At 44.7% G+C, this 13,422-nt stretch overlaps 1 protein-coding gene across 4 annotated transcripts; it reads left to right on the top strand.

The window, feature by feature from the left end:
* Positions 1-2,569: 2,569 nt before the first annotated feature.
* Positions 2,570-13,422, top strand: LOC121857193 (peroxidase-like). 4 transcript variants are annotated; one of them, XM_042353128.1, is made up of 15 exons: positions 2,570-2,602; positions 3,987-4,195; positions 4,328-4,475; positions 6,133-6,333; positions 6,683-6,897; positions 7,200-7,370; positions 7,685-7,858; positions 8,225-8,343; positions 8,546-8,648; positions 9,020-9,217; positions 9,308-9,447; positions 9,912-10,076; positions 10,499-10,695; positions 11,328-11,497; positions 12,622-13,422. In XM_042353128.1, exons 2-15 carry the CDS (start codon positions 3,991-3,993, stop codon positions 12,792-12,794), a joined length of 2,379 nt encoding a protein of 792 aa, XP_042209062.1. In that variant the 5' UTR covers positions 2,570-2,602; positions 3,987-3,990; the 3' UTR covers positions 12,795-13,422. The 4 variants fall into 4 exon arrangements, with proteins under 4 accessions (XP_042209062.1, XP_042209064.1, XP_042209061.1 ...); XM_042353130.1 differs by having other exon boundaries at positions 2,590-2,608; XM_042353127.1 differs by lacking the exon at positions 2,570-2,602 and adding an exon at positions 3,798-3,880.

Below are 13,422 nucleotides of genomic sequence, written 5' to 3' on the forward strand. Positions count from 1 at the left end.
AGGAAGAGGGGCAGGAGAGAGGAAGGAGAGGGGCAGGAGAGAGAGGCAGGAGAGGGACAGAGAGGGGTAGGGGAGCGGCAGGAGAGGGGTAGGAGAGAGGCAGGAGAGGGACAGAGAGGGGCAGGAGAGAGGCAAGAGGGGCAGGAGAAGGTGAGTCCCGTGAGTATCAAGAAAGAGGAGAGGGTCAGTCGCTCCCACTTGTCTGGCTTCAGCGTGACGACCACCGTGTGATGATCTGGGGTGAGGTGGGGTGAGGAGGGGTGAGGTGAAGATCTGGGGTGAGGTATGGTGAGGAGAGGTGAGGTGAAGATCTGGGGTGAGGTGAGGTGAATGAAGATGGGATGAGTTAGGTTACATTAAGTTAGTTTAAGTTGATTAAGTAAAGTTTGTGTGAATTGTAGTAATGAAAACCTGTTAATACTTTAGCTTGTACTTGTTCACCCCCTGACACCTAACATAACCATCATTACCTGACAACCCCTGACAACACCTGACACCATCATTCCCTGACGCCACCTGACACCATCATTCCCTGACATCCTCTGACACCCCTGACACCAGCATTACCTGACACTCCTGATCATCACCACTACCACCATTACCACCAATACAACCACCACAATTACCGCCAATACAATTACCACCATCACCACTACTATCACCATTACTACTACTACTACCATCACCATCTGATATTCGAGGAAACCTGACCTGGACTTAGCACTAAGATTATTTTCTCGGTAACCCGACCCTGAAACCTTCCAGCAGAGGCGAGGAAGTGTGTCTTACCCGGCAGAGGTGGTGGCGGTAATAATGGTAGTGGGGGTGGTAGTGTTAGTAGAGGTGGTAGTGGTGTGGATGGGGTTAGTGGGGGTGGTAGTGGTGGTAGTAGAGGTGGTAGTGGTGGGGATGGTAATGGTGGTGGTGGTGGTAGTGGAGGTAGTTGTAGGACAGTACTTCACGAATTTCTCAGAGCGTGTCAGCGTAGATGGTGTTAAATCTGAGTGGGGCCGTGTAACCAGTGGGGTTCCCCAGGGGTCAGTACTAGGCCCACTCTTGTTCATAATCTACATAAACGATCTAGATACTGGGATCAGCAGTGACATAAGCAAGTTTGCGGATGACACCAAAATAGGGCTTCAGATTAATTCAGAGCAGGATGCAAATGCATTACAGAAGGATCTAAATAAACTGCAGGGGTGGTCTGAAAAATGGCAAATGAAATTCAACACCAGTAAGTGCAGCGTACTTAATATTGGAAGAACAAATACTGTCAATGTATACAGCCTAGAAAACAGTGCGCTAATGTTCGAAATAAGGCAAACAGAGTATTGGGTTTTATATCTAGAAGTGTAAGTAATAAGAGTGCAGAGGTCTTATTGCAACTATATCTTACGCTAGTCAGGCTGCACCTCGATTATGCAGTTCAGTTCTGGTGCCCTTATTATAGAATGGATATAAATTCACTAGAGTCGGTGCAGAGAAGAATGACGAAAATGATTCCGGGACTTAGAAACCTTCCATATCAGGATAGGTTAAAGAAACTAAACTTGCATTCCCTAGAAAGACGAAGAGTACGGGGAGATATGATAGAAGTATTTAAGTGGGTGAAAGGAATCAAAGGGGATATGGATAAAGTTCTTATGATATCCGAGCAGGATAGGACTCGGAGCAATGGATTGAAGTTGGATAAGTTTAGGTTTAGGAGGGAGATAGGAAGGAACTGGTTCACAAATAGGGTGGTGGACGAGTTGAACAAGCTTACCAACTTTGTAGTAAGTGCGGGAACTCTGGAGAGTTTCAAAAGGAGGCTGGATAGATTCATGGATGATAGAGAGTGGTAGTAACTCTCGACAGGAGCTGCCAACCGGCCTATTGCAGACTCCTTATTTTCTTATGTTTCTATGCTCTTATGCAGGTGTGTTGTGAATGGGTCGGATCGGGTCGGTTGGTGTGTCGGAAATGTCACACTTTATCATATTAGGAGGTAATGGTATAGTAAACTCTTGTGGAGAAATTGAAGTGTATTGCTGGCGCCGTGTGTTCATGCACATGTGTGAGTGTGTGCGTGTGGTGTGTGTGTGTGTGTGTGTGGTGTGTGTGTGTGTGTGTGTGTGTGTGTGTGTGTGTGTGTGTGTGCAATCGTCACGTACGTCGACAATGATAGAGTTCTACAAATTCAACGTAAACGCGACACAAATGGCATCGTTTGTGAATAGGTGACGTGGCAGAGGTTGTTCCACTCAATATATCTGCCTCCCTCTCCCCCCACCCCTCCATAGGTCTTGAGGAGGTCAGATGAACTTTTAATTCTCTATTATTGTTTATTTACTTACTCTCCCTCTGTTGTTTTTCTTCAGAGTTTATCTATTCTTCTTTTTCATTCCATTTTCTTATATCAATTCATTTATTCTCTCTCTACACATCCCTCTTTCCCTCCCCCTGTCTCCGTGTCCGCTATCATATTTAGCACAGCGATTGAATTATTGAATTAGGGTAATGAAAAGTCTCTCTCTCTCTCACGCACACACACACTCATGTTACGGATGAACTTAATGTTAGTTTTGCACTGAGCGTTGTAGTGTTAACATCGTGTTCTGTGGTAATGGTTAGCCTGTGCAGTTGGTGACTTGTCCATTCTTCTTCGGTTATTCTTTGCACTGAGTCATACAGCTCGTTAACTTAGGGTGTGATTGTTGTGTTGGCAACATCTTCTACACCTTAAACAAATTCACGCCTAGGTGGCCCTTGGGCCGGCCATCCTCGAACAAGAGGGGCAACCATTGTGTGTGTATGCATATGTGTCAATGTGTGTATTCATGTGTTATTTGTGTGTATTTATATGTACATACGTGTGTTTTTGTATGTAATAATAATAGTAATAGTAATAGTAATAGTAATAGTAATAGTAATAGTAATAGTAATAGTAATAGTAATAGTAATAGTAATAATAATAATAATAATAATAATAATAATAATAGTAATAGTAATAGTAATAGTAATAGTAATAGTAATAGTAATAATAATAATAATAATAATAATAATAATAATAATAATAATAATAATAATAATAATAATAATAATAATAATAATAATAAACGGTTTCTTAATAGAGTTGCAGCCGGTGGCTGAAAATATACAAATTTACATGTGATTTAGACATAATTATATACGTTCAATACATTTACAGGGCTGTACAGTACATAAATTAGGAGCTGTGTATTATTTTAACAATAGATGGGATGGTGTTATTCTTATATCTATCAGTGCGGGCTCTTATGGGCTGAATTTGTGTGTGTGTGTGTGTGTGTGTGTGTGTGTGTGTGTGTGTGTGTGTGTGTGTGTGTGCGGTGTGTGTGTGTGTGTGTGTGTGTGCGGTGTGTGTGTGTGTGTGTGTGTCCTAAAAGGAAATCATGGACGAGGGATCTTAGGTGGCAGCGGGAGACGGTGGTGAGGATGATGTGGTAGTCTCGTCCCATACTGAGAGATGAGGTTATGGTGAGGAACAGAGAGAGGTGAGAAGGTGAGTGTACCGAGCTCTTCTTGGTATGTGGAGTAGGAGAGAGAGAGAGAGAGAGAGAGAGAGAGAGAGAGAGAGAGAGAGAGAGAGAGAGTCTGTCTGTCCATCTGTGTCAAAGGAAGAACAATGCCAGGAAATCAATGAGACAGATGCGGCTTCCAACAGGTGGGGAGGGAGGGAACACCTGTCACCGGGTCATTGCCCCCCCCCCTCCTGAACACCTGTTGAATGCACACCTGTTACCGCTCCTGTTACGGGCAAGTGTTGGCAGGACTGAGGTTAGACAGTGTTCATATTGTTGTGAGTACTACTGTAGTGAGTACTACTGTTGTGAGCACTACTGTTGCGAGTACTACTGTTGTGAGTACTACTGTTGTGAGTCGTGGTTTCCTAGTGAGGGTTGTGAAGGATAGTGTGGAGTATGGTGAGCCTACATAAGCCATAATAATGACAATTAACCTTCCAGGGATATGAGTAGCATCACCAAGCACTCTAGGATGGTGATGCTGATGGTGATGGTGACGGTGACGCTGGGTGACGAGGTGCCTATTGATCCTCAGGCCACCTGTGAGGACGGAACACCTCTGTACTTAAGGATGCCTCATCATCACACCGCTCAGGTGCCCCTCGACGCCAGCTTAGAGATTATCCTCGACCTTCCCTTCCCTAGACATGGTGTGTGTGTGTTCTACTGTACTACACTAGTATGAGCATGACCTTTTAATCCTTGTGTATAACCCTTAACCTCTTAGTATAACCCTTAACCTCTCAGGATAATCCTTGACCTCTCACTGATAATTCCCCCAGACAATGTGTGGTTCCAGCAGCGGTGGAGTGGTGGGGGTGATGGAGGGGGACTGCAGGTGTCAGACAGATCCACCTTTGCGCCAGGTGACCCGTACAGCTGGGACAGAACACCCCAGGAGTTCTTGGACGTCACACCAGACATAATAACGTGAGTTAATCTCTTTTTGTTGTCTGTCAAAGCAAATTCACGCAAAGTTTAATAGGTCATCATTATAGTTTCCCACACATACCTACGTTAGCCGGGGTTACCTTACGGCTGCTCTACATACTGTCGGATCTCCTACAGAGGCCATTTCTTATAACCTTTCCCCATGTAAGTTTTGGCTTTCTCCTAAATCTTCTCTCCCCCCCCCCACACACCCTCTACATTTAGAATCATGAATCTCTTGACCCAGATGGTCTCCTCCATTCCCTCCACATGTCTGAACCATTTCAGTCTACCTCTATGCCAAACTTTGGTCATTACTCTCAATGCCCAGCTGCCCTCTTAGCTCTGAACAGTGTTTCCTATCCTATCATCTGTTATTGTTACATTGCACGTCCACTTAACTTTTCTAATATCAGATCACTCAAGTCTGCATAGTTGTCCTCTTTAGCAGCTCTTGTTTCACTGCCATTCACCACCCACTCTTCTCACACCAGTTGTATATATTTTTCCGTTCACCTGGAGGGAAGGTCCTCCTGCCTTTAATAAAGGCAGCAACTTTCTCCAGGCACTTCTAACTCTTACAACTAAGTAATCTTCAGTACCCACTCCAGCACTGATCAAGTCATCCAGGCAACAAAACTCATCGGCACAGTCCAGGCATATGTCCCCACTACTGTATCGAGTTTCTGCAACTATAGTAAGGCTACCTGATTATCTGCGCACAGAGAACACTTCGTTAGTAACATTCTGCAGTCTACCATCTACTCCACTGAACCTCTTGAGTACCCACCTTCCACGCTCATTACACATTATTGAGTTGCTGTCAACACCTTTCTCACACCCAACAGAGGCTATTTTCCCATTTTCCACCAAGGATCTCTCACTCACGCCAGTTAATCAATACTTTTCTTTTCGCCGCATTCTTTTTCATTATCAATAACCACTTTACCAAGGTCACTTCTCACACACACACACTGCTCAACAACAACTGCCTTGTTTCTACCCACGAATGTGTCCTGCTCATGTTTCTTAACTTTATTGATCTTTCTTCTGGCCCTGTTCTTGGCCTCCAGATACTTCTCATTATTACCTCCTAAGACTTATACAATCTTCTTTTCTCCTTTATCACCCTGTGTAGTTCATCATGTTACTGCATGTCTGCTGGGCCTTCATCCAGCCACACATCCTGTCAGCCACATTCAGCATAACATAATTTATTTTAGCCCAGTACCTCACAACACGCCCTTCACACTCTCATCAGATGTTCCCAGCCTTCTCAATTTAGCATAAAATACTTCCACACTCTCCTCCTCACCACACACACCTTCCCTTCTCTTCACCTTCTAAACAACACACGAGTACTCTGCGGAACAACACACGGATATAACCTTTAAGTACCCAGCAAGGTTCCTGTCTAATTACCTAATGAGACAGTAATCAATCCATCTGACATACGTACACAGTAATCAGTCTACTCACCGTCTTAAACAAAGTGTTTTGTCTATAAGTGTATTCAGTATCAAGTACTATTTTCCTCCCATAGCCTTATAACGTAGCCTTTCTCATCCTGCACAATAACTGTAAGAACAAATAGAAATATTAATAAACTGAATAACTCTTATAAATGCATATACGACCCATATATTTACCCTGACAGAGAGGCGTTCAAGGAGGGCGTGCAAGCGATGTCACTGATAGATGAGTTGGAGATGAGGTTATACAGCAACAACATTACCGTGGACAAACTCGATCCTTCGTGGAAGCAAGATAAACTCTTTCATTTCTCCAACGAACTAGTTAGAAATCTCTCCCGGTTTGGTCACATCGCTAGCCTCACTACCATTAAGATCAAGTCTAAGTGAGTAATGGATGATCGTCTACAAAAGAAAGTCAACCCACAAACCTGTTTCTACTGTAAATAATTCATCGTAGTTTTCCACTTCGTATTTTTTACTACCGATAAGTTATCTACTCACTGTCTGCCCGTCTGTCTGTTTGTCTGTCTATGATTCTGTATGTTCGGGTAAAGTTCAGCTACTGTACATTAGATCAGGTTACTTTGTTTAAGTTAAAGTTAACTTAGATTAAATAAGGTTTAGTTTGGTTAAGTTAGGTTAGGTAAGTTAGGCTCAAACTGATGGAAGGTTAGGTTAGGTTAGGTTATGTTAAGTAAGATAGATGCAAACTGATGTAAACATATAACACAGAGTCAACATGCTTGAGAACAAGACCAGTGTAGACATGGTGAGGCTCGGCAGCCTGAAGGAGTGCGAGGAAGAACTGAAGCACCTCAAGCCCAGCAGCTGTGATATAGACGCCCCCTACAGAACCTCCGATGGCACCTGTAACAACCTCAAGAACCCAACCTGGGGCGCCTCCTTCACCCCCTTCAGGAGGTTGTTGCCTGCAGTTTATGGCGACGGTAAGACGACGGTGTGTGTGTGTGAGAGAGAGAGAGAGAGAGAGAGAGAGAGAGAGAGAGAGCATTATCTACCTGTTTAGAAACATTAAATTACTATTTTTTGTTTAATTCCCATCACCATGACTAGCATGACATGAGTAACGTGACTTAGTAACTGTTGTATTATGAGTGACATGACGTAGTAACGATTGTAATTCTGTGGGTTATGAGTAACGTGACTTAGTAGCTGTTGTATTATAAGTGGCATGATGTTGTAACGGTTGTAAATCAGTGGGTGATGAGTGACGTGTACTGTTCCTCAGGAGTGTCGGCTATGAAGCGAGCAGTGGACGGGGAGGAGTTACCTAACCCTCGGCACGTCAGTAACTCCATCAACATCAATAAGAATAACCAGTCTGCCTGCTTCTCCATCCTACACATGACCTTTGGCCAATTCCTTGACCATGACCTCACCGCCACACCCACCTCCAGAGGTCAGTTATTGCTCGTGACCTCTGCGCTGCCTCTTGACCTTTATCCGGGTCACTGAAGGTCAAATATAATCTTGTGGGTTATAATGAATATGGTTTATAGTTGATAGTGAACACTGTAAGTATAATGCATATGGTGTAAAGTTGTGATGGTGTGCACTGTAAATATAATGAGCATGATGTATATTTGTGATAGTGAGCACTGTAAGTATAATGAGTATGATACCACCTTCAACCTTCCATATACAGTAATCAATTTAATCCAAGGTACAAAAAACACTGTATGTATGACGTTACGTGTGGTTGGTTCACTGCAGGGGTGGGTGGTAGTCTGATTCCGTGTTGTTTACCTTCGGTGCTCAGCAAACCGGAGTTAAAACATCCAGAATGCGCTCCCATCTTCATCCCTCCTGACGACGAGTTCTATCCTGCTTACGGTATATCCTGCCTCAACTTAGTCCGCTCCAGCCCTGCGCACTCCTGTAGCTTTGGTATGTACCCACGTCTTCTGGTTCACCTCGTCCTGGGTTCAGTTCACCAAGGTCTTCACGTGTAGTGGTTGAGGTGAATGAATGGCATTCCTAATTTTCCTCAGTTCGACTTCCAGATGAAAATTATGGACTTCCTAGCGACGGGACGTTGAAGGGAGTTTTATGCTTTTAGTTTAAACTTGTCTTTCTGTTTGTCTTTCTCTCTGTCTTTTTGACTGTCTCTCTATCTTTCTGTCTATGTATGTCTGTCTGCCTTTCTCTCTCTCTTTCTCTGCCTGTCTCTCTGTCTGTCTGTGTCTGTCACTCTCCGTATCTCTTGTACATCGTTCTGTCTCTCTGGTCATCTTTTGCCATGTGTATCCCCAGGCCCCCGGGAGCAGCTGAACACAGCGACGGGTTACATAGACGGTTCAGCTGTGTACGGCAGCACCAAGAAGTTGGCCAAGGAACTGAGAGTTGGCCGAGACGGTCTGCTGGATACTCAGGTGAGAGAGAGAGAGAGAGAGAGAGAGAGAGAGAGAGAGAGAGAGAGAGAGAGCCCTCTTACCTCCCCTTTTCAACTCCTCCCCACTACTACTCCTCATCCCTCCCCTCCTCCCCACGACTCGTCCTCACCACTACTCCTCCTTCTCACTCCTCCTCCTCCCACTCCTCCCTACTACTCCTCCTACTTCTCCTCCTCCACAGGTCACGAAGAAGGGTGAGGAGATGTTACCTGCCTCCAAGAACCTCCACGATGGTTGTAACGTTAAGGAAAACTTCGATAAGAAAGAATTTTGTTTCAAGTCAGGTAAGAGTCTCTCACTCTTTCTCTCTCTCTCTCTCTCTCTGTTTTGTTGTCTTATTCTTCTTTCTCTTTCTCTCTTTTCTTCTATTTCTGGTTAATTCTAACGTTTATCTACTTATATTCTGTCTGTCCCCTCTTTATCTCTCTGTCTTTATCTTCCTTTATCTCTCCTCCTCCACTTCCAATGTTCTGTTTTTTGTCTCTATATCCCCCTTCTCCCTCCTCCCCACCTCACGCTAAGTAACTCAGATATAACTCTAATAATTTTTGTGTCATAAAGCTTCTGATGTAATTAATCTGATAAACCTAACCTAACCTAACCTAACCAAACCTAACCTAACCTAATCTAATCACCTGGATGCTGGCTGTTGCAGGTGACTTCCGAGTGAACGAGCAGATGATGTTAATGTTGATGACTACACTGTGGGCGAGGCAACACAACAACCTGGCCAGGCAGCTGAAGGCTCTCAACCCTTCCTGGGACGACGAGAAGTTATATCAGGAGGCCAGACGGATCAACGTGGCCATGATACAAAACGTTGCTTATAAGGAGTTCATTTGTGGTGTTTTAGGTGCGTGAGAGAGAGAGAGTACAGGCTTCCTTACGTCTTTGTGTACCGAGACCACAGCAGCTTACTAACTCTCGCTCCCCTCCTCTTCAGGTCGACGACTGATGGAAGGTCTCGGGCTGATGCCGGGGACAGGAGGTCGCTACAGCACGGACTACGACCCAGCCATTCCCCCGAGCATAGCTAATGAGTTTGCAGCTGCCGTCTACCGCTTCGGCCACAGCATGATAACTGTACATGTTGGTGCGCTTGTGTCGGGGAGTGTGTGGGGGTGTGTGTGGAGTGTGCAAGGGTGTGTGTGTGGGTAAGAGTGTGTGGGGGTGTGTGTGGAGTGTGCAAGGGTGCGTGTGGGTAAGAGTGTGTGGGGGTGTGTGGGGGAGGGTGTGTGTGGGAGGGTGTGTGTGGGAAGGAGTGTGGGGGAGGGTGTGTGTGGGAGGGGGTGTGTGTGGGGAGAGTGTGTGTGTGGGGGGGTCGAGGGGATCCATCAACCACCACTACTATTTACACCATCAACCACCACAATCACTTCCCTCAACAACTAACACTACCATCACCTACAAGGAAGTACCACTATCACCTACCAACACCTACAACTATCACCTACCACCACTTACAACTATCACCTACCACCACCTACCACTATCACCACCTACAACTATCACCTACCACCACCTACAACTATCCCTTGTCCCAACAGAGTTCCTTACTACGAGTGCTAGACAACGGGGAGAAATCAGCAGCAGGGATCAACAGCTTCATTTTCTCACCGTTCGAGTCTTACAGACCTGGGGCCACTCTGGCGTTGATGAAAGGCGGTATGTTGGGCAGCGCTAGCGAAGTGGACCATGTCTTCTCCAGGGAGGTGAGTCTTGGTGTGTGTGTGTGTGTGTAAGGAATTTCTATCTTTCTCTTTCTCTCTCTAACAACAACATACTCTAACACACTAACACCCTAAACACACTCTAAACACCCTATGTTTGCTCTTAACACCCTAAACACACTTAACACCCTAAACACACTCTAACACTCTAAAAACACTTAACACCCTAAACACATTCAAGCACTCTAAACACACTCTAACACCCTAAACACACTCTAACACTCTAAAAACACTCTAAACACATTCTAACAATCTAAACACACTGTAACACGTTCTAAACACACTCTAACACCCTAAACACACTCTAAACACCCTAAACACACTCTAACACCCTAAACACACTCTAACACCCTAAACACACACTAACACCCTAAACACACTCTAACACACTAACTATTCCGAAGATTACAGGAAAGTTGTTTAAGAGAGGCAACGTGGGTCTGGACTTGGTAGCGATTAACATACAACGCGGACGTGATCACGGGCTGGCTGGGTATGTGACGGTGAGACAAGCTTGTGGTTTGCGTCTTGTCAAAACCTTCAATGATCTGGCTGAGGACATGAACTCAGATGCCCTGGAAAACTTGAAGAGGATTTACAAGTGCGTTTGACAAGTGTTTTTTTCGGGGTAGGTATCGGTGTATCTCTCTCTCTCTCTCTCTCTCTCTCTCTCTCTCTCCCTTTCTTTATATATCTCTTTCTTTATATATATCTCTCTTCTTTTATTTCTCTCTCTTTTTCATCTCTCTCCCTTTCCTTATCTCGCTCTCTTTTTTATCTCTCTCTCCTTCTTAACTCTCTCTTTTTTCTCTCTATCTATCTCCACATCTCCATCTCTTTCTCTCCCCACCCCCTTCCTCTCTCTCTCTTTCTATCTCCCCTCCCCTATCTCTCTCTCTATATCTATTTATCTTCCTCTCTCCCCCTCCCTCTCTGTATGTCTCTCTCTCTCTCTCCGTATCTCTCACAGGTTACAAATCAAAGATTACAGGTTACAGGCCCCGGCTTACAAAAAAGACTAAAAAAATGGCGAATGTTTACATGATCGCCAAAATATTAAGACTTAGGTAAATGTTTACATGATCACCAAAAAAAAAACCATGGAGAATGTTTACAAAATCGCCAAAATATTAAAAACTTTGGCGAACATTTACAAAATCGCCAAAATAATAAAAGCTTTGGCGTATATTTACAAAATCGCCTAAATATTAACACTTTGGCGACTGTTTACAGGAACGTGAGAGATATTGACCTATTCGTGGGGGGTCTGTCAGAGAACCCATTGCCAGGCAGCCAAGTGGGGCCGACCTTCGCGTGTGTGCTAGTTGACCAGTTTGTAAGGCTGAAGAAAGGTGACAGGTACTGGTTCGAGAACAAGGAAGGACCGGGAGCTTTTACGAAAGGTGAGACGGTAGACAGGTGAGATGGTAGACAGGTAAGATGGTAGATAGATGAGATGGTAGACAGATGAGATGGTAGACAGATGAGATGGTAGACAGGTGAGATGGTAGACAGGTGAGATGGTAGACAGGTAAGATGGTAGACAGGTGAGATGGTAGACAGGTGAGATGGTAGACAGGTGAGATGGTAGACAGGTAAGATGGTAGACAGGTGAGATGGTAGACAGGTGAGAGGGTAGACAGATGAGACGGTAGACAGATGAGATGGTAGACAGATGAGATGGTAGACAGGTGAGATGGTAGACAGGTGAGATGGTAGACAGGTAAGATGGTAGACAGATGAGATGGTAGACAGATGAGATGGTAGACAGGTGAGATGGTAGACAGGTGAGATGGTAGACAGGTGAGATGGTAGACAGGTGAGATGGTAGACAGGTAAGATGGTAGACAGGTGAGATGGTAGACAGGTGAGATGGTAGACAGGTAAGATGGTAGACAGGTGAGATGGTAGACAGGTGAGAGGGTAGACAGGTGAGACGGTAGACAGATGAGATGGTAGACAGGTAAGATGGTAGACAGGTGAGACGGTAGACAGATGAGATGGTAGACAGGTGAGATGGTAGACAGGTAAGATGGTAAACAGGTAAGATGGTAGACAGGTGAGATGGTAGACAGATGAGACGGTAGACAGATGAGATGGTAGACAGGTGAGATGGTAGACAGGTAAGATGGTAGACAGGTAAGATGATAGACAGGTGAGACGGTAGACAGATGAGACGGTAGACAGGAGATGGGACGGTAGACAGGATATGAGCGTGAACTTCATGTGATAATGTAAGGTCTCTTCCACAGTGAGATATTTCTGAACATCGTCTCTTCTCCTCCCTCTCTCTTCCATTGTCTCCCCTTCCCCCAAGAACAAACCATTTCCCTCCTTAAAACAGCCCCCTTCTCCCCATGAAACTTCCATTTCCCCCCTAAAACTTCCCTTTCCCACCTAAAAGTTCCCTTTCCCACCCTAAGACTTTCTCTTCCCCCCTCAAAGCTTCTATTTCTCCCCCTAAAACTTCCCCTTCCCTCCCCAGAATAAACTAAACACCCTAAGTTCCTTTTTTTCTCCCCACCAGATCAACTCCGGGAGCTACAGCAGGTCAGTCTGGCTCGGGTGATGTGTGACAACATGCCGGACATGAGTACAATGCAGCGCTGGCCCTTGCTGATGGAGGGAGCTTATAACCCAGAACTACCCTGCTCTTCTAAATGTATCCCCAGCTTCAACATCTCTCATTGGAAAGCTTAAAATATCTCCAAGGTCAACTCTACATCCGCCTTGACACACTGGAAAGCTTAAAATATCTCCAAGTTCAACTCTACATCCGCCTTGACACAATGGAAAGCTTAAAATATCTCCAAGTTCAACTCTACATCCGCCTTGAAACAATGGAAAGCTTAAAATATCTCCAAGTTCAACTCTACATCCGCCTTGACACACTGGAAACCATATTACTTCTACAAGTTCATATTAAAGTTTAACCTTTTATTCTGAAAAGTGAAAGTGTCTCCCAGTTTTGTTTTTGGGAAGGTCAGACATGTGCTTAAACACATCTCCACGATAACGGTGACACATCTCCACGATAACGGTGACACATCTCCACGATAACGGTGACACATCTCCACGATAACGGTGATACATTTCCACGATAACGGTGACACATCTCCACGATAACGGTGATACATTTCCACGATAACGGTGACACATCTCCACGATAACGGTGACACATCTCCACGCGTCATCCCTCGTGTTGACACAGCATAACATTCCTATTACGAGAAAGTTCACTAATTTATGTCTACTTTTATACTTTCTCTCAAACTCTCTCTATCTCTTTAAATCCCCCTTCTCTTTTACTTTCTCTCAATCTCTCTCT

This window comes from Homarus americanus, unplaced genomic scaffold, assembly GCF_018991925.1.
Source record: "Homarus americanus isolate GMGI-L3 unplaced genomic scaffold, GMGI_Hamer_2.0 scaffold20465, whole genome shotgun sequence".
NCBI lineage: Eukaryota > Metazoa > Arthropoda > Malacostraca > Decapoda > Nephropidae > Homarus > Homarus americanus.